The sequence below is a fragment of the Dendrobates tinctorius genome, unplaced genomic scaffold (assembly GCF_039654945.1).
Source record: "Dendrobates tinctorius isolate UK_male_01 unplaced genomic scaffold, ASM3965494v1 ptg000157l, whole genome shotgun sequence".
Classification (NCBI taxonomy): domain Eukaryota; kingdom Metazoa; phylum Chordata; class Amphibia; order Anura; family Dendrobatidae; genus Dendrobates; species Dendrobates tinctorius.
Window position 1 is genome coordinate 1,058,534 of NW_027361824.1, and position 20,099 is coordinate 1,078,632.

Sequence of the window (20,099 nt, forward strand, 5' to 3'; positions counted from 1 at the left end):
AGATGAGTAAGCTCTCCTTCTGTGATATTGGAGAGGGAGGTTATTAGGGAAGGGCAGAGGTCTGGTATGTGGAGCGGTTGGGGTGGTGGAACTGTAAAGGTTTGCCTTGTTTGGTCGATCTTGTTTATGAAGTAGGTGGCAAAGTCCTCAACAGAGATGAGGGGAGTTGGAGATGGCAGTGGTGGGCGGAGGAGAGAGTTGAATGTGCTGAACAGTTGCTTTGGGTTTTGGGATAATGAAGATACAAGGTTTGTGAAATAGGTCTGTTTAGCAGAGGTGAGGGCTGATTTGAAGGCAAGTCTCGCTTGTTTGAGAGCAGTGAAGTCATCTGGCAGGCGTGTTTTCTTCCAATGCTGCTCTGTGACCCTGGATGCTTGTCGAAATTTTTTTGTGAGGTTGTTGTGCCAGGGTTGCCTATTGATTCGTCGCACTTTGCCATGCATGAGAGGAGCGACTGAGTCTATGGCTGATGTGAGGGAGGCATTATAGAAAGCGGTGGCACTGTCCGTGTTGCGGAGTGAAGATATGGAGGACAGAGGTAGAATAGAGTCTGAGAGTCTGTGGATGTCTAGGTGTGCGAGGTTTCTGCGAGGATGTGCTAGTGGCAGGACATGGGGGGCAGGTGAGAAGGACAAGGATGAGAAGGTGAGTAGATGGTCCAGTGATATGATGCTCCAGTGTATAATGGGTCCTATATTGAGTATATTGCACCAAACATCAAAATAAATGAAATCCTCCCCTCTCCTCGCTGGTTGCTGCTCTGCTCCGGACTTCTCAGCGTCGGCGTTTTCCGGCTCTCTACACTGTGACCACTCAGGCAGAGGACGCACACTAGAGACGTCATCACACCTTCTGACCTGAACGTCACATTCAGAAGACGCGGAAGACGCCGCAGCGGTGGAGCGAGAAGAGGTGAGTATCGCAAGTGTCGGGGCTCTGAGCAAGCGTGGGCGCTAGCAGTGGCGCAGAGACTGAGCCCCCATAGTGTGTCCCGACAGCGAGTGGACCCCCCGCCTGCTCAGGGCCCGGGCACTCGCCTGCGTGCATCGAGTGCTGAACTTGACCCTGCCCTTATCACTGTGTGACTTAGATTAGACAGAGAATGAGAAAAAGAAGAAGGAAAAGAGGAAAAAAGCTTCCTGTCAGTGGAACACAAACTTCCTGTAACTGGAACACATGGTACTTCCTGTCTGTGGAACGCAAACTTCATGTATTTAGAATGCAAGGCACTTCCTGTTTGTGGAACACAAACTTCCTGCATTTGGAACGCATGGTACTTCCTGTCTGTGGAACACAAACTTCCTGTATTTGGAATCATGGTACTTCCTGTTTGTGGAACACAAGCTTCCTGTATTTGTGGAACGCATGGTACTTCCTGTTTGTGGAACACAAGCTTCCTGTATTTGGAATCAAGGTACTTCCTGTTTGTGGAACACAAGCTTCCTGTATTTGTGGAACGCATGGTACTTCCTGTTTGTGGAACACAAGCTTCCTGTATTTGGAACGCACGGTACTTCCTGTCTGTGGAACACATGGCAGCTTCTTGTTAGAAGCACAGCAGATGATCGTCCTGGAATACTTTGACAGGAAATCATTTCTCAGAGGTGGAAGAGCCGCCGGTCCGCAGGTCAGTGTGGTGTCTCCCTGATGGAGGGGATTAGTTTGGGCGGTCCGCACCCGGCCTGTGCCCTCATGCTGTCACCGCAGCTGTACTTTGTAGTGAGGTGGCGCATACATGGCGGCCGGTAATGTGACCCTGCGGGTGATGAGCGATGCAGGACGGGGTGTGACTTCTGCCCCCCACTAGTTTCTGGCTCCTGCTTTTGTCTGCCGGACATGATGGCACCACAAGTCCCAGCCAGTCTGCCCTTGGTGGCTGGACAGAGCCTGCCATCTGGAGCTTCTGGTTCTGACGGCTCCATCCCCATCGCCCCGGCAGAGTGAGTATGGCGGCCCCTGGCGACAGGACCAGAAGTCCCAGCAGCAGCCGGGTCTGGTGGAGACGGGACAGCGCCCCCCGGACCCTGAGAACCGAGTTTATTTAGACACTGAACATAAAGCCTCCTGCGCAGATGTTTCGTGTTGATGTTCCTCTCCAGGACCTCTCCTCTGGGCCATAACCAACGCGCCAACGCACTAGATAAGGTGCAAGCCTGTCTGTCATACGAGAACCCCGGATTCTGAAAACAGGAGGAGGATTTCTGACTGAACCGGGGAACAGTACGACTCGAGGAGGGACGGACCCAATGTATTTCATATCCAGGGGTGAGCGAGTATTCTCCTCAGGATTCGGTACTCGCCTCGCAATATTCGGCACAGCCCGGCACAGCCCGGCACAGTCCCCGCACAGTCCCCGCACAGTCCCCGCACAGTCCCCGCACAGTCCCCGCACAGTCCCCGCACAGTCCCCGCACTGTCCCGGCACAGTCCCCGCACAGTCCCCGCACAGCCCGGCACAGTCCCTTACCTGCAAAGCCCGGCACAGTCCCTTACCTGCAAAGCCCGGCACAGTCCCTTACCTGCAAAGCCCGGCACAGTCCCTTACCTGCAAAGCCCGGCACAGTCCCTTACCTGCAAAGCCCGGCACAGTCCCGCATAGTACCACAGTCCCGAACAGTACCTGCAAAGCCTGGCACAGTCCCAGCACAGTCCCGCACAGCCTGGCACAGTCCCAGCACAGTCCCTGCCCAGCACACACACAGCTCATTACTCTCATTTCCCATAGACTTACAGTGGACTCGTTATGAGTACCCGAGTATTAGGAGGTACTCGTAACGAGTACAGCGAGTCCGAATACTACACTACTCGCTCATCCCTATTCATATCTTAAAAGATGGAGGAAATTTCAGGCGGAAGGCTGCAGGGTTAATGACCTTGATTATCCTATAAAGACAAGTAAATCTGGGACCCAGATTGGCAGAAGGAACCTTAAGCTTGATATTTTTCATGGACAACTATATCTTGTCCCCAACTCCAAAGTTTGGGCCTCTATAACGTTTCTTATTAGCAGTTAGAAAAGGAACGGGTTCGGAGTCCTTGGGCTGAAAAGAGCAGACGCTCTGGGAGATTGCACCGGCTGTTATGCTCTTAGTACCAACTCTGAACGTCACCACAAAATCAAATCTAGAAAATAATCCCATCTAGCTCGCCCAGGGGTTGTGTCTTAGCTGATTCAAAATAAGTCAGATTTTTGTGGTCCGTGATAACCGTAAGGACAGAGACACACTGGCAAATTTTTTGTCCGAGAATCGGATCGTAAAACTTGCCCTGGCCGGCTCCTGACCTGAGCATGACGGCGTGATGGATTACTATGCAGCTGTCATGCTCAGGTCAGGAGAGGTGCCGGCCAGGGCAAGTTTTACTATCCGATTCTTTATGTTTGGCACTTTCAAGGAAGTGGTTCTATTCCTCGAAGGCCCACTTAAGTGCCAACAATTACCGATGTCCTAATTCCTCTCAACAGATGCAAATTTTTATGAAAAGGAGGCACAAGGCCGAAGCTGAGTGAGAGATGGGGTACCTTGCGATAACACCGCTCCAACTCCAACGTCGGAGGCATTGACCTCCACAATAAAAGGGCGCTCGAGATCTGGCTGAACCAAAATCGGGTCAAACGAAAAACATTTCTTTAATTCAGAGAAGACACGCATTGCCTCAGGCTTCCAATTTCCTCAATGGGTTGGACTATACAGGGATCCATGCGGAAGCCTTTAGAAGACAAAACATAGCCCTGTAAATTTGCTTCTTCAACAAAAAAACCCACATTTTTCAAGTTTAGCAAATACAAAATTGTCTCTGAGTCTTTGGAGTACCGTGCGTACAATTCGGATATGTGAATTAATCTCAGGTGACTAAACCAAGATGTCATCCAAATAGACAACCACATATTGTGACCACTGATATTATTATTACTAGAAATAGGCCCGGTGCTATTGCATCGGGAGTGCGGTGAAATGAACATCCGCCGGCGGGCAGCTTAGCCAATGAGCGGTGCCACGCAGGATTTGAATGCATGCATGCATGGTCCACTCACCCCCCTATCCTGGTATGCATGGTCCCCTCACCCGCTATCCTGGTATGCATGGTCGCCCTCACCCCCCTATCCTGGTATGCATGGTCGCCCTCACCCCCCTATCCTGGTATGCATGGTCCCCCTCACCCCCCTATCCTGGTATGCATGGTCCCCCTCACCCCCCTATCCTGGTATGCATGGTCCCCCTCACCCCCCTATCCTGGTATGCATGGTCCCCCTCACCCCCCTATCCTGGTATGCATGGTCCCCCTCACCCCCCTATCCTGGTATGCATGGTCCCCCTCACCCCCCTATCCTGGTATGCATGGTCCCCCTCACCCCCCTATCCTGGTATGCATGGTCCCCCTCACCCCCCTATCCTGGTATGCATGGTCCCCCTCACCCCCCTATCCTGGTATGCATGGTCCCCCTCACCCCCCTATCCTGGTATGCATGGTCCCCCTCACCCCCCTATCCTGGTATGCATGGTCCCCCTCACCCCCCTATCCTGGTATGCATGGTCCCCCTCACCCCCCTATCCTGGTATGCATGGTCCCCCTCACCCCCCTATCCTGGTATGCATGGTCCCCCTCACCCCCCTATCCTGGTATGCATGGTCCCCCTCACCCCCCTATCCTGGTATGCATGGTCCCCCTCACCCCCCTATCCTGGTATGCATGGTCCCCCTCACCCCCCTATCCTGGTATGCATGGTCCCCCTCACCCCCCTATCCTGGTATGCATGGTCCCCCTCACCCCCCTATCCTGGTATGCATGGTCCCCCTCACCCCCCTATCCTGGTATGCATGGTCCCCCTCACCCCCCTATCCTGGTATGCATGGTCCCCCTCACCCCCCTATCCTGGTATGCATGGTCCCCCTCACCCCCCTATCCTGGTATGCATGGTCCCCCTCACCCCCCTATCCTGGTATGCATGGTCCCCCTCACCCCCCTATCCTGGTATGCATGGTCCCCCTCACCCCCCTATCCTGGTATGCATGGTCCCCCTCACCCCCCTATCCTGGTATGCATGGTCCCCCTCACCCCCCTATCCTGGTATGCATGGTCCCCCTCACCCCCCTATCCTGGTATGCATGGTCCCCCTCACCCCCCTATCCTGGTATGCATGGTCCCCCTCACCCCCCTATCCTGGTATGCATGGTCCCCCTCACCCCCCTATCCTGGTATGCATGGTCCCCCTCACCCCCCTATCCTGGTATGCATGGTCCCCCTCACCCCCCTATCCTGGTATGCATGGTCCCCCTCACCCCCCTATCCTGGTATGCATGGTCCCCCTCACCCCCCTATCCTGGTATGCATGGCCCTCTCACCCCCCTATCCTGGTATGCATGGTCCCCTCACCCCCCTATCCTGGTATGCATGGTCCCCTCACCCCCCTATCCTGGTATGCATGGTCCCCCTCACCCCCTATCCTGGTATGCATGGTCCCCTCACCCCCCTATCCTGGTATGCATGGTCCCCTCACCCCCCTATCCTGGTATGCATGGTCCCCCTCACCCCCTATCCTGGTATGCATGGTCCCCTCATCCCTATTAAACTGCACACATACAAAAAAAAACAAACATTTATACTCACCCTTCTTCGCTGTGCTCCAGCGCTGTCACGTTCTGCTGGAGGCCAGGGAAGGAGTGTTGGCGCTGGAGTATGTTCATGCCCATACCGCGCTGTCTGGCGCCATATTGCTGAAGACACACTACAAATGTGTCTCCAGTAAAATGGCGCCGAATAGCACTATGCGAATGCGCGATTCCGACACCGCACTCCTGCCCCGGTCTCCGGTGAGAAGAGAAGCGCCGCAGCAACGCTCCTCCCGGTCAGGTAAGTATGTAATCCCCCACCCCGCCGGTTGAGCCAATGAGCGGTGCCGCGCGGGATTTGAATCCCCGCCAATCCTCAGTCGGCGGGCGACTCAGCCAATTAGCGTCTCATGAACAATTTTTGCAGACTGTCTGCTATATAATCTTTCATGGACTGACGCTCTGGACCAGAAAGATGATATATTTTACCCTTGGGTAGACTGGAGTTTGGTACCAGGTCTATGGGACAATCATAATCTCTGTGTGTGGATAGTTTTTCAGATTCAGACACAGAAAATACATCAGTAAAATTTCTGGATATATGAGATAAACCATTGGGTAAGGCTTTAGACAGATATCTTTCTGCTGACGTTCAGGGCTCCAGCGCACAATATCACCCTGGTGCCAGTCAATGATCGGGTTATGTTTACGTAACCAAGGCCCAAGACCACGGCCGTGGACATGTTCTCAAGGACAAGAAATGACACAGATTCAAATGTAATGTACCAACAAGTAAGGAAGCCTCCTTAGTGATGTACGTTACCGTGCCCTGGGTGAGAGGTGTACCATCAATAACAGTGAATCTCATAGGAAAACATAATTTTAGCAAGGGTAAACCAAGATCCTTTGCCACCTTGTCATCAACAAAATTTGCAGCAGAATTGCAATCAATAAAGGCCTGAAGCCAAAGAGGTTTTTCTAGGTAAGATAAACTAACAGGTAACAATAATTTTGCAGAATCCTAAGGATATACCTGTGTGCCTAGGTGGGCATCCTCGGGGCCCATCCAGATGATGACATTTTTTTGGTGGCAGTTGCTTTGGGCAGGAAGACCGCTGAGGTCAAAACTGTCCACAGTGGTTCTCAAAAACCGGCTTGTGTTGCTAGATCCCTTCAGGTTGATGGGAGTGAGTCACCCCAGTCTGCATGGGTTCCTCAGTGAGAGTAGTAGGTGCACAAGGCTTAGGAGAAGGTGCAGAATCAGCATTGCGTTCCTGTCTGATTTCACACAAACGTCTATCAAGATGGATTACCGGGGACATGGCGGTATCCAGAGAGTCAGGAGAAGGGGACAGAACCAACATGTCCTTAAAGGGAAGGTGTCACAATCTTATATTATTTGCAAAGAAAAAGTAACAAAACATGTTGTCTTAGCAAATGTTGTACTAACTAGGGTTTATGTTTAATTTTTAATAATTTTTTAATATAGTCACTGGGGGCTGTCATTTTGCTTTGCAGGTCTGTAATGGTCGCATCACGACACTTACAGTCTGCAGTTACAGCAGTCCGTGGGCATAGGAGACAGCAGTCACAGCCGCAGTGTCAGTGAACTAGGCACACGTCTGTGGGCTGCACCATTCACTGCTGTAGGTGTGGCTGGGCGCCACTTTACTGTAGCCCAGTGCTATCCGCTGAGCTTTGAAGTCGGCCATTTGGATCCAGCTTTATTTTTTCCAATGGGAAGAGGGTCATGTGACTTATTGAGAATTTCACAAGAAAAACAATGGTGTGCTTGGTTTTAACGTAACTTTATTCTTTCATGAGTTATTTACAAGTTTATGACCAGTTATAAAATGTGCTCAAAGTGCTGCCCATTGTGTTGGATTGTCAATGCAACCCTCTTCTCCCACTCTGGACACACTGATAGCAACACCGCAGAAGAAATGCTAACACAGGCTTCCAGTATCCGTTGTTTCAGATACTGCACATCTCGTATCTTCACAGTATAGACAATTGCCTTCAGTTGACCCCAAAGATAAGTCTAAGGGGGTCAGATCGGGAGACCTTGGTGGCCATTCAACTGGCCCATGGCGACCAATCCACTTTCCAGGAAACTGGTCATGTAGGACTTGAAGTTGAGGCTTCTTCACCTCTCTTCGGGCCAACATTCCAGACTTGTGTAATGTGTGTCGCATGGTGCTTCCATGGATGTCTGTGATCTCACTCTTACGAAGGAGACAGAGGGGTTTGAAGGGGGACTGAGTATTCTGGAGAGGACATAGGAGATGAGAGGGGCACAGAGGAGTCAGGATGGGGCAGTGGTCTGGAGAAGGACAGAGGACTCCATGGAAGGAGGCACATGGGTCTGGAAATCACAGGCATAATGTTTCACCCACCGGGCATTCATCTACCAGCTATCATAGGAGTATGAATAGATATAAGGAGGTGCACAAAGGTGAAGATTGACGAGGCTCGCAGCTCGATACTGCAATATTGAATCTGCCTCTTTAATTGCACAATTGTATTTACGTGAAATCTTTGCTAGTTGTAAAGAATCCACGTTCTGAGCCTTTTATTAACGGCTTCTGCTTGCTTTTTTTTGGTGTCTTTGACAGTCCCAGCTCATGGACTCCATGGGTATAATCCACATGTCTAGGGTTATTGCTTCTACTTCACACAGCTGCTCTTTGTCTTTCAGATGTGAATGATGGCTCCATGTGGACCTAGAGGTCAAGTTATACAAGCACAATTTGGATCTTCTCAGTATCTTTGTCCTGATATGCCAACATTTACAGTTCTAGACTGATGAACCCTACAATAACATGGCAGCGGCTTCTCATAATATTCCACCTGAGCCGGAAGTTTTTGGTTACCACTTTGAGATACCTGAAAAAGCAGAAGTGAAGAGAGTCCCGATGTCAATGTTGTCATCCTCAGTTCAGCAGAAAATAACCCGTCTAGGCGGCAACATTGAGACTTCTCATGTCATAGTTGTGTCACCCATTACTAAGCAAAGGTTCCCGAGTAACCACAAAGCAAGGAAGATGTCGGCGAAAACAGCGGCCAAACATCCCCGGGTGACATCAAGTTACATCACCCAACAATCTGTTAGAAGGTCGTCTATGAGAAGAGCAGACGCAAGGACCAGAGGAGAACAAGGGACTTATTTGGTTCCCGTGAAATGTTTTAAAGACATCGCAATCGCCATTTTACAACTGTCTCAAACCTGCAACCCAGAGACGTTGAGCGTCAAGAGTGAGCTACAAGCCCTAGATGACTCGCTCAATGTTAGCCAACATGTGATTTTCAAGATGGAAGCCACTGCTCTCTACATGTGCAAAAATGTCATGTACTTACTGCCCAGAGGCAAGAAAACAGAAATAAAAGATGAAAAGTGTGAGTCACGGGAAAAAGTCGTGAAATCAAAGGTCACCAACTCTCAGCTACTGGTCACAAACTTCACATATGAGGATTCGAAACAAAGAATTGTCCCCAAAAATTCACAGATAAAGATGGAAGAGGTGAGCAGAAATAGTGAAGGAAGGCACGACGACCTGGGCTGCGTATCACTCCGGAAATCCTCATTTCTGCAGCAGCAAAACCGCAGATCAGAATCCAGGGTAACGATTGTGAAACTGTGGGATGAAGACTTGAGTCCTTCCAATGACCGTCCATCCTCAAGACCTTCCACCGAAGATGAGCAGCAGGTAGGTCACAAACTTCTTCCACAAGAAGGATGTGGTGCTGCATTTTTGCAATAGGGTCATGTTACAGCTCGCGAGCACTGTGTATGCGTACAGTAAATCAAAGCTCTAAAAGAGTTGTGAGAAAACGAGACGTACATAAGTTCCATGACGTCTCCCCCAAACGTCTTCCTGCTCCGTCACTCACAACGTTGCCCAACATGGTCACTTTTCCACAATCTTCAGATTTGGGGATATCAGGTCTGATTATTTTTAATGCACTACCTAATAAAAGAAAATCAAGAAATAATGCGTTTTAAGGTAAGCCTGAAGGATGACCTAAGAGACCCCGGGCCCTGCTACGTGTACTAGTAATAATGGAACAACATAGAAAAACATAACATTTCATTATAGCTTAAAAAATATGATTAAAAAGTAAGAGACATAGAAAAAGTGTGAAAACAAATAACAAGCAAGAAAAGTGAAAAAAATACACTAAAATTAAAAGGGCGAGAATACACGTGCCGCCCCCCCCAAACAATCCCATTCAGATGTGTGGAGCCGCAGAAATGTCACACATTCACCTTTAGGGGCGGAGATGGAAAAGGAAAATTCTTGCATTTTCCATCAGCAATAAAGAGGAAGAGAATTTAAGACATGTCAGAGAATATCCAGGGTGTAAATGGTCCGGCGTTGAAGATTTCCTCTCCGCGGAACAGCAGAAGTCGCCGTGTTTTTATGAAAAATCTGAACCTTTTTTTCCACAATAAAATGAGGATTTTTCCACATAGTTTTCACCAAGGGAAATCTGATCACGGTATATGAGACTGACCCTAAGCCTAAAAGTTCATTTATCTTGATCTTCCCCCCCCAAATAAGACATTACGTGTTGGATGTTGAGCTGTGCACACACCAAACCTGGGAGATGCCGGCCGTGATACACTGCCAGCATCTGACTATAATGGCGGCGACTAGAATTAGCTCCGATCACTACTATCAGTGACAGTGCGATCACCAATGTGTGGATGCATCGGCTTCCATCACTCCCCAACTTGCATTCTCTTCCTATGGGTTATCCGGGCAGTCGAGCACCTGGTAAAGGCCCCTGTAACTACCATCTTAGTCCTACTATAAAGCCCAGAGCGGGGCGTCATCATAGATGAATGAATGCCATTGGAAATATATACCACAATATGGATATACATAGTCCCCTAGGGGGACTAAAAAATAAAATAAAAAATCTGGAAATTCTCACAAAATAATAAAGAAGTTTAATTTGTAAGCAGATCGGTATCACCACGTCCGTAAAGGTCCGACAAACGGTAAACACCGTAAAGAGAAAATCCGAACACCAGAATCGCGTCATTATAGTTCGCCCTACCAAAACAAAAATAACAATGCATCTACCCTAAACATGTACAGTTGAAACCAAAATTTTCCATCCACTATATACAGCTCTGGCAAAAATGGAGAGACCGCTGCACAATGTTCAGTTTCTCTGATTTTTCTCTTTATATTTTTGAGTAAAATGTAAATTGCTCTTTTATTCTATAAACTCCTGACAACATGTCTCCGAATTTCCAAGCAATAAATTTTGTATTTTCAGAAAATGAGAAATGGTCAAAATAACAATAAAATGCGGAGTGCCTGCAGACCTCTAATAATGCTAAGAAAACAAGTCCATAATCATTTAGAAATAACAATACTAATGTTTTACCTCAGGAAGAGTTCAGAAATCAATATTTTGTGGAATCCCCATGATTGTTAATCCCAGCTTTCCTGCGTCTTGGCTGCTTTCCACCAGTCTCTCACTTTGCTTTTGGGTGACCTTATGCCGCTCCTGGTACACACATGTCAGCAGTTCTTCTTTGTTTGATGGCTTGTGACTATCCATCTTCCTCCTGATTACATTCCAGAGGTTTTCAGTGGGGTTCAGGTCTGGAGATTGGGCGGCCATGACAGGGAATGGATGTGGTGCTCCTTCATCCACACATTGATTGACCTAGCTGTGTGGCATGGCGCATTGTTCTCAGAGTTGGGGAACATTGCCTGAGCAGAAGGAATCGGCTGTTTTTCCAGGATAACCTTGTATGTGGCTTGATTCATACATCCTAACCTGCCCAATTCCAGCCTTACTGAAGCATCCCCGGATCATCACCTATCCTCCACCAAATTTCACAGTGGGTGCAAGACACTGTGGCTTGTACGCTTCTCCAGGTCTCCATCTAGACCATGTGTTGATGACCAGATATTGATCTAAGCTCCAGTCATCTATGGTCCAATCCTTATGGTCCTTGGCAATCTTCAGCCTGGCTCTCCTTTGCGTCTCATTGATGAAAGGCTTTTTTCTAGCTTTACATGACTTGAGCCCTGCCTCTAGGAGCTTGTTACGAACTGTTTTTGCCGTGCACTTCACCCCAGCTGCCATTTGCCATTCCTTCTGTAGGTCATTTGATGTTTTACTGCGGTTGCTGAGTGACATTTGAATAAGATGACTGTCATCCCGGTTAGTGGAGAGTCGTTTTCACCCTCTGCCGGTCTGTAGCTTTGTTGTCCCCAATGTCTGCTGCTTGACCTTGGCCTTAGAAATTTTAAGGATGGAGGTGGGGCGCCCCTGAGGCTTCAGTCGCCACAGAGGTACTGCACCTCCTCCTGAGGTGTGGTGCCCCACCATCCAGGTAAGGTGGGAACTCCTAACCACGCTCCAACACCTGCACCCCTGACCACAAAGTAGTGTAGCAAAGCCACATTGCGGCTCTTTGCTTAGAGAGTAGCAGAGCACCTTTGGTGGTTCCCTGCTTGGAAACACGAAACGTGCTGAGAGGTGGGTGGAGTTTAGAATACATAAGAGTGGGAAGGTATAGGATTTGAGGTCTAGTCAGTCGGAGAGTCACTCAGAGAGGAGTGAGGAAATGAGATCCCTGGAGGAGGGATGGAGGAAGGAGTGCTGCAGCTGCCTCAGTGATCTGAGCCAGCTGGCACGGGAAAGGAAAGAAAGGAGAAAGACATGGAACTGAAACCTGATCTTCCATAAGAAAGAAAGACAAGTACGGAACGTAGGAGTAAAAGGGAACACAGAGGATGTTGGTTAGAGGAAGAACCCTGCCTAGAAGTTCTAAGCGCAAGGCCAGGGCCCGGTCCCCGAGGTTGTATGGATACTAATGGTCCTACAGCAGACACCGGTGGAGTAGTGGGCTGTAAATGCACTACTCCCATCTAAGACTTGGTGCACAACATCAGCTTGGCTAGTGAGCCAGGACTCAGGAGTAAGGAGTCCCCGAAGTAGGCTACAGCTGTCTGCCGTACAAGTAGAGTTCTTGGGAACATCTGACAGGAGGAACTCCAGTGTAACTCAGTACTAGGAGTACTTCACTTAAAGGCGCTATAGAGGAGACGTTCAGAAAGGTACATGTTGGCGGAGTGTTGGAAGGGAGCATCCTATCTTGCCTGGGGGTTGACTGATCCCAGGACACAGCACGGAGGCAGGCATCTGTTTGCACTGCAGACTATGAGTAAAGCTTTGGAACTACATGCCCTGGTGTCCTCCACTTATTCCCGCACCGCTACACCCCGCACTACTACATCTGGGCACTGGCCTATACATCGCCTGTGCCTCTCCTCCATTGTTACATCTACACTGCCCTGGGACCACAGCTCCACCTGTGGGGAGCTGCAACACACCACCGGCCCCAGAGGATCTGCACGCAGCATCGGCCTAACACCTCACTTGCCGAACACCACAGGTGGCGTCACGAACTATTCATAAACTTTATTTCATTGTTCATTCACCCCCTTTTTGCCATGGAGCCCCAGGGTCACGGACTGGGTCACAGCTTCTGTGACAACTCCCATTGCGATCAACGGGCCCGGTACCGAGTACCCTGCTAGGCCCTGGTGGGGCGCTCCAGAGGCAACATGACGCTTCACTGTATCCCTCTGCTAGTAAAGCCAGAATTGAGCCGCCTTTTCCCTCACTCAAGACTTTTCTTTTCAACTCCTTTGGCATGGTTAAAAGTTATGTTTTCATTCCTATTACTTTTGGGATATTACTAGCACTTGTTTTGCCTTCCAGCTTGTCCTATTGCAGGAGGATTGTGAACACAACAGCTGGGTTTTTTCTACTTTCCTTCGTTAGATAAGATTTGGTTCAGGTGATCACTAATCAGAAGCTCATTAAGTAGAATGAGGTGCACTCTGGATGGAATTCTACTGACACTGGAATGGAATGGCCGTCAGAAATGGAGAGAAGCGGATTGTTATAAAACTGTGCAGTGGTCTCTTAATTTTTGGCAGAGCTGTATATAAAGACACATCAGCAGGTTTTTCTCAATATCTGACATGAAATCAGAATAAACCTTTCCCGTTTTAAGACAATTAGGATTACCATAATTATTATTATTTGCCAAATGCCAGAATAATGAGAGAGAGAATGTTGTAAGACATTTTTATTACTTCCTGCAAAGTCAAAGGTTTCCATCCATTTCATTAGTATTTGGTACCATTGCCCTTACACTGAATGACTTCGGTCACACGTTTGGGATCTCCTTCCACAAGCTTCTCAATAGTTGGTTGGAATTTGGCCCGTTTCTCCTAACAAAACTGGTGTAACTGATCCAGGTTTGTAGGTTGCCTTGCTCGCACCGGCCTTTTAAGCTTTGCCCATAAATTTTCAATAGGATGAGGTCAGCGCCTTGTGATGACCGCTCCAAAACATTGACTTTGTGTTCCTGAAGCCACTTTACCATTTTGACAGTATGCTTCTGGTCATTGTCCATTTGGAAGACCCATTTCCGCACAAGCTTTAATTTCCTGGCTGATGTCTTGAGATGTTGCTTCAGTATTGGCCACATAATATTCTTTTCTCATGATGCCATCTATTTTGTGAAGTGCACCAGTCCCTCCTGCAGGAAACAACCTCATAACATGATGCTGCCTCCACCATGTTTCACAGTTGGGATGATGTTCTAAGGCTTCCACTCCTCTCCCATTTTCCTCCAAACGTAACGATGGTCATTATGCCCAAAAAGTTCAATTTTATTTTCATCAGACCACAGAATGTCTCAAAAAATGAAGGTCTTTGTTCCTTTGTGCATTTGCAAACATTATTCTGGCTTTTTTCATCTTTCTTTTGGAGTAATGGCTTCTTCCTGGCAGAGTGGTCTTTCAGCCCATGTTGCTACAGTACTAGTTTCACTGTGGATATTGAGACAATCTTCCCAGCTTCTGCCATCATCTTCACAAGGTCTTTTGCTTTTGTCCTTGGGTTGCAATGAACATGTCAGACCAAAGCACGATCATCTCTGGGACACAGAACCCATCTCCTTCTTGAGTAGTATGATGGCTGAACATTCCCATCTAGTTTGTACTTGCATATAATTGTTTGTACAGTTAAACGAGGCATCTTCAGGTATCTTAAAATTGTCAGACTTGTGCAAGTCCACAATTCTCTTCCTGATATCTTGGCTGATTTCTTGAGACTTTCCCATGATGCTACACAAAGAAGCGTGTTTCAGGTGTGCGTTAAAATACATCCACACGTGTGTCTCTAATTAACTCTATTGCCAAAAAAACAAAAGCTTCCAAACACATGACATCATCATATGGGCTGTCCAGAATTATTTAAAGGCATAGTAATCTTAGAGTATGGAAACTTGACTTTGCAGTAAGTAATAAAAATGTCTTAAAACATTCTCTCATTATTCTGGCATTTGTTAAATATTATTAACTAGAGGTGTGCCCGATGCTATCGCATCAGGAGGGAAGTGTTTGTGAGTATGTGTACGTGTGTGTGTGTGTGTCCCGCAGCTGCCTGCCCACCTACCTCCATGCAGTCACAGCCGGCAGGAAAGAGGGTGGTTTGCATCCTGTGCTGGAGATGTGAGTACGTGTGTGTGTATGTAAGTACGTGTATGTGAATGTCTGTGTACTGTATTGGTACGTGTGTGTGTATGTGAGTGTGTGTATGTGTGAATACGTATGTGAGAGTGTGTATGTGTGAATACGTATGTGAGTGTGTGTGAGTACGTGTGTGTACTGTATGTGAGTGTGTGTGTGTACTGTATGAGTACGTGTGTGTATGTGAGCGTGTGTGTGTGAGTACGGGTGTGTATGTGTGTGTATGTACGTGTGTGTGTGTGTGAGTACGGGTGTGTATGTGTGTGTATGTACGTGTGTGTGTACATGGTGGGCAGGCAGCGGCAGCGGTGGGGGTTTCAGCGGCGGCAGGTCCAACGGCGGTGGGGGATCCTGACGGCGGCCAGCCGGCAGGAAAGACCGCGGCTTGCGGCCTGTGCACAGGCCGCGGTCTTTCCTGACGGCTGTGACGGAGGTGGGCAGGCATCGGAGGGGGGGAGTCCTGGCGGTGGCCAGCCGGCAGGAAAGACCGCAAGCCGTGGTCTTTCCTGCCAGCTGTGACGGAGGTGGGTGGGTAGGCGGCGGGGGAGTCCCGGCGGTGTCCCGCTGGTGGTACTCTGGAAGGGCCTGGTACCACCAGCGGGTGCCATATTGAAATACCCATCACTTGGGTATTTCAATATGGCGGTCGGCGTACTTCCGGTCGGCGCGGTGGATTGTGGGATTCTGGGACGGAAGTGGATGATGGCAATTTAAGGCAATTATATATATAGATTATGGTAATCCTAATTGTCCTGAAACAGGAAGGTTTATTCTGACTTCATGGCAGATATTGAGAGAAACCTGCAGATGTGTCTATATATGTGTGTATATATATTAGTGGATGGAAGCTTCTGGTTTAAACTGCATCAAGAAAAACCATCACTCAATGCAAGAAATAAGCCAACACATGGCTCCATCGACAGAAATATAGAACACATACAGGTCTCAGAAACTGGTGACACAAAGCACATCTTTGATTCACTGCAGTCTGGTATTGCCATGATTGTACTGACCCAGGTCTTTTTTTACCACACAATGAAAACCGTAAAAGCCACTCCGCCCCCCCCCCCCCAATAGGTTGATCATCTTTAGGGGTTCGCAGACTTTTTGCTTCATAGATATCCGAAGTAAATCCTCATTCACACGTTCGTTTTTCTCCGAGTCGTATCAGTGTTTTTCACGGATAGCGCTCTCACCGGTGACAGTCTGTGGGGCCGTTCACATGTCCAATATTTTTCTTGGATCTAGTGGTTGGCACAAAATCACAGACTTGTCCGATTATGATATGGGTGTCAGATCAAAATCGATGATGCAAGACTACGGGTCATTAAAAAAAAAAAATCAGACAGTCTGAGATGTCATCCAACTGTTCGAATAAAGAAGGTGCAGGGTGTTTTTTTCTATGTATGAGAAAGTTTGATGAAACTCAGAAAAAACTCTGGTCGAAATCATTGATGAAACTCAGTCAGTTTTACATGTTCCTGAAAAAGACTGATGTGTGAATGAGGCCTAACACAAATAGAATTAGAATTGATGTTCCTGTGTGATGACTGAATATTGTGGATTCTTCTTCTCCAGATTTCATATAGGGAACAATCAGAAGGACCAAGCAAAAGAAAATTCCACTCTGTCAGCAACGAGGAACCTTCTATAAAGAAAATTTGCCAAAGTGGTCATGACCCAAAAAGCATTCCAGCCAGTTCTCCTCTCCGGCCACACTCATCTTCAAAGGCTTCTTCTCTAAGTGATCTTCAGGAGTTTCCACCTCTATTCTCAGATGCAAATTGTCCAGATATCAAAGAGTTGTCCCCAAGTCCACACTCGTCATCTTCAGAGGCTTCTCCTCTGGAACCTCAGGATTTGCCACCTGTACTCTCAGATGCAAACAACCCAGATCTCAAGGATACCGCTCCCAGTCCATACTCGTCATCTTCAGAGACTTCTCTGGAACCTCAGGAGTTGCCACTTGTATCCGGAGATTCAAACAGCCCAGATCTCAAGAAGTTCTCCCCCAGTCCACACTCGTCATCTTCACAGGCTTCTCCTCTGGAACTTCAGGATTTGCCACCTGTACTCTCAGATGCAAACAACCCAGATCTCAAGGATATCGCTCCCAGTCCACACTCGTCATCTTCAGAGACTTCTCCTCTGGAACCTCAGGAGTTGCCACTTGTATCCTCAGATGCAAACAGCCCAGATCTCAAGGCTTTCTCCCCCAGTCCACACTCGTCATCTTCAGAGGCTTCTTCCTCACGGGATCCTCAGGAGATACCACCTTTATTCTCAGATGCAAACAACCCAAATCTCAAGGAGTTCTCCCTCAGCCAACACTCATCTCCTGCGCCCCCGAGAGCTCACCCAACTTATGGAGATTATATGAGTCCTCCTCATCTGGAAGCAAAGTCCAGTCTGTCTGAGTCCAGCACGTGTTCTGAGCCGGGAGACACCGTGTCTTTACATGACACCCATCCCATCTCAAACTATTTAGGATCTCAGTGTCCCTCGCTTCTAGACATTGATGACACAACTAGGGATGAGAAAAAACTAAAACTTCTTGCCCGTGTGAGGGAGTGGACCAAAATAATTGACAACATGAAACAAAAGGAAGAAGTGAGTGAGAGTATATCAGAAATACAAGATGTGCCTAAAGGAGAGCTCTATTAATGTATGAGGATAAGGGGTGGGTTGCAACTCTGGGACTGGCAACAGGGCTCTAGTGTAGGACCAGGAGATCCTCAAAGAGTAAAAGAGGTCACAGATGGGGCAGTGGCTTTACCCCATGATCGCTGACCCAGATTCTTACAAACCCCGGGACCTGTCCTAAGATTGGCTGGTAACAGGGACAACCTGAAAGTCTGTCCCAACAATTCCTTACACAGTTTACATTCCCTGGTAGTCCTGCCATAAAAAAAGTCAAAATAACTTTAGATAATCCTTTAATCGTCCCACCATGGGGAAATTTAATACATTTTGTAAAAAAAAAAAGCAAATAAGGAACAGACAAATATTTGTAATATTAACGTTGTAAAATATAAAAAAATACAATAAATAAAATAAGAAAATTCTCTTGAATCTCTACAGCCTGTGCAATAAATGAAAAACGTCATGAGCACATTTATGGGGTGAGGGGGGGTCAAACGTACGGTCTTCCGAGCTCTAGGAATCTTTCCTCATTTCAATATGATTTTATTCTTCTTTAATTATACATTGGGCCTAACATTAGGTCATTTTATTCACATATATATTAAATAAACAGACATGAATTCCCTTTGTTTTTTAATTTTTCCTCACATGTCCGTAACAAAACATTTATCTATATATATATTTTTATTTTTTTTTCATGGACACTTGAGGAAGAATTCAAAATTTTTTACAACCCCCGAAGCAGCACTGCGATCCTCTGTATATCGTGTTCCTGTTTCCATAACAGTAATGTTGGTGTCCTCTATGGGGCGTCAGTTTGTCTCGCCATTCGTGCAGCTGTTTCCTATAGAATGGTGTTCTACAACGTTGTAGTAAATTACTGTATGGACCACGACAACTTTTTAAGTCCCAGCTCACATCACTCTTCCCTTCTTTACCAGTGATCAGCGCAAGCAGGGAAGATTGTTGAGAGTTATATTCCACTGATAACAGCGAGAGTAGGCGGCAGCTGGTGGGACTATTACTCCCATCATTCTATACCTGCTACCACTAATAGTGAGAGCAGGCAGCAGCTGATGGGAGTATTTATCAGCCACTGCCTGTGCTATAAATAAGTTTTAAAAAGGCGTGGTTTCCCCTGTACTTTTAATAACCAGCCAGGTGAAACAGACAGCTGCGGGCTGCAATCCTCAGCTGTCAGCTTCAGCAAGGTTTGATATCAAGAATAGAGGGGTCCCCACGCCGTATTTAATTATTTAAATAAATTTAAAAAAAAACTAAACATTTTTGATATCCAGCCAAGCTAAAGCAGACAGAGGCTGGTATTCTCAGGCTGGTAAGGGGCCATAGATATTGCCCCCCCAGCCTGTAAATATCAGCCTGCAGCCACCCAGAAAAGGCATGTCTATTACATGTGCCAATTCTGGTGCTTTGCCCGACTCTTCCCACTTGCCCTGTAGCGGTGGCATGTCGGGTAATATTTGTGGGTTTGATGTCACCTTTGTATTGTCTGGTGACATCAAGCACACAGGTTAGTAATGGAGAGGCATCTATAAGACACCTATCCATTACTAATCCTATAGTTATATTGTAAATAAAGACACAGCAAGTATAAAGTCCTTTATTTGAAATAGAAAACACAATTTTCCATTTTTACTTAAAAATAAGTTATACTCACCTAACGCCAATTCAATTCCATTGAAGCCAACGTCTCCTGTGATTAAACAAAAATAAAAAACAATATCCCTCACCTGTCCGACGTTCTGTCCCATGCCATAATCTATGAGGATAAATAGTTTTCAACCTCGATGGTGCCAAAATGCGACTGCCAAGGCTGAGAACCACTGATGAGTGAGCTGCTGTGAGCACAGCATCAGTGACTATTGGTGACATCATCGAAGTTACCTCTGGTCACTGAGGCTCTGTTCCCAGCTGGGCTGAACTGTGGTGACCTCAGCAGAGTGAGAAAAAGTCACTGAGTTCACCGCAGTTCAGCGAAGTGATTTCACCGCTGTAAACTCAGTGATTTTTTTTTCCTCACTGTGCTGAGGTCACCGCAGTTTAGCCCGTCTGGAAACGCATCCTCAGTGACCTGTGCTAACCTCGATGGGGTCACATCTAGTCACTGATGCTGCGCTCACAGCAGCCCATTCCTCAGTGATTCTCAACCTGGACAGTCTCAACTTGGGACTGTCCAAGTTGAAAACTATTTATCCTCAGACATGGATTGCGGAGTGGGACAGAACGTCAGATAGGTGAAGTATTTATTATTATTATTACTACAGGAGATGTAGGGTTTAATGGAATGGGAGTTAGCTGAGTACAACGG

The 20,099-nt window shown here is 47.5% G+C and overlaps 1 protein-coding gene across 2 annotated transcripts; it reads left to right on the forward strand.

The window, feature by feature from the left end:
* The first annotated feature begins 1,466 nt into the window (after positions 1–1,466).
* Positions 1,467–18,199, forward strand: LOC141051506 (uncharacterized). Of its 2 annotated transcripts, none has more exons than XM_073548439.1 (3): positions 1,467–1,627; positions 8,248–9,256; positions 16,706–18,199. In XM_073548439.1, the coding sequence occupies exons 2-3, from the start codon at positions 8,372–8,374 to the stop codon at positions 17,789–17,791; spliced, it is 1,971 nt and encodes a 656-aa protein (XP_073404540.1). In that variant the 5' UTR covers positions 1,467–1,627; positions 8,248–8,371; the 3' UTR covers positions 17,792–18,199. The 2 variants fall into 2 exon arrangements, with proteins under 2 accessions (XP_073404540.1, XP_073404541.1); XM_073548440.1 differs by lacking the exon at positions 1,467–1,627 and adding an exon at positions 2,145–2,265.
* Positions 18,200–20,099: the final 1,900 nt, after the last annotated feature.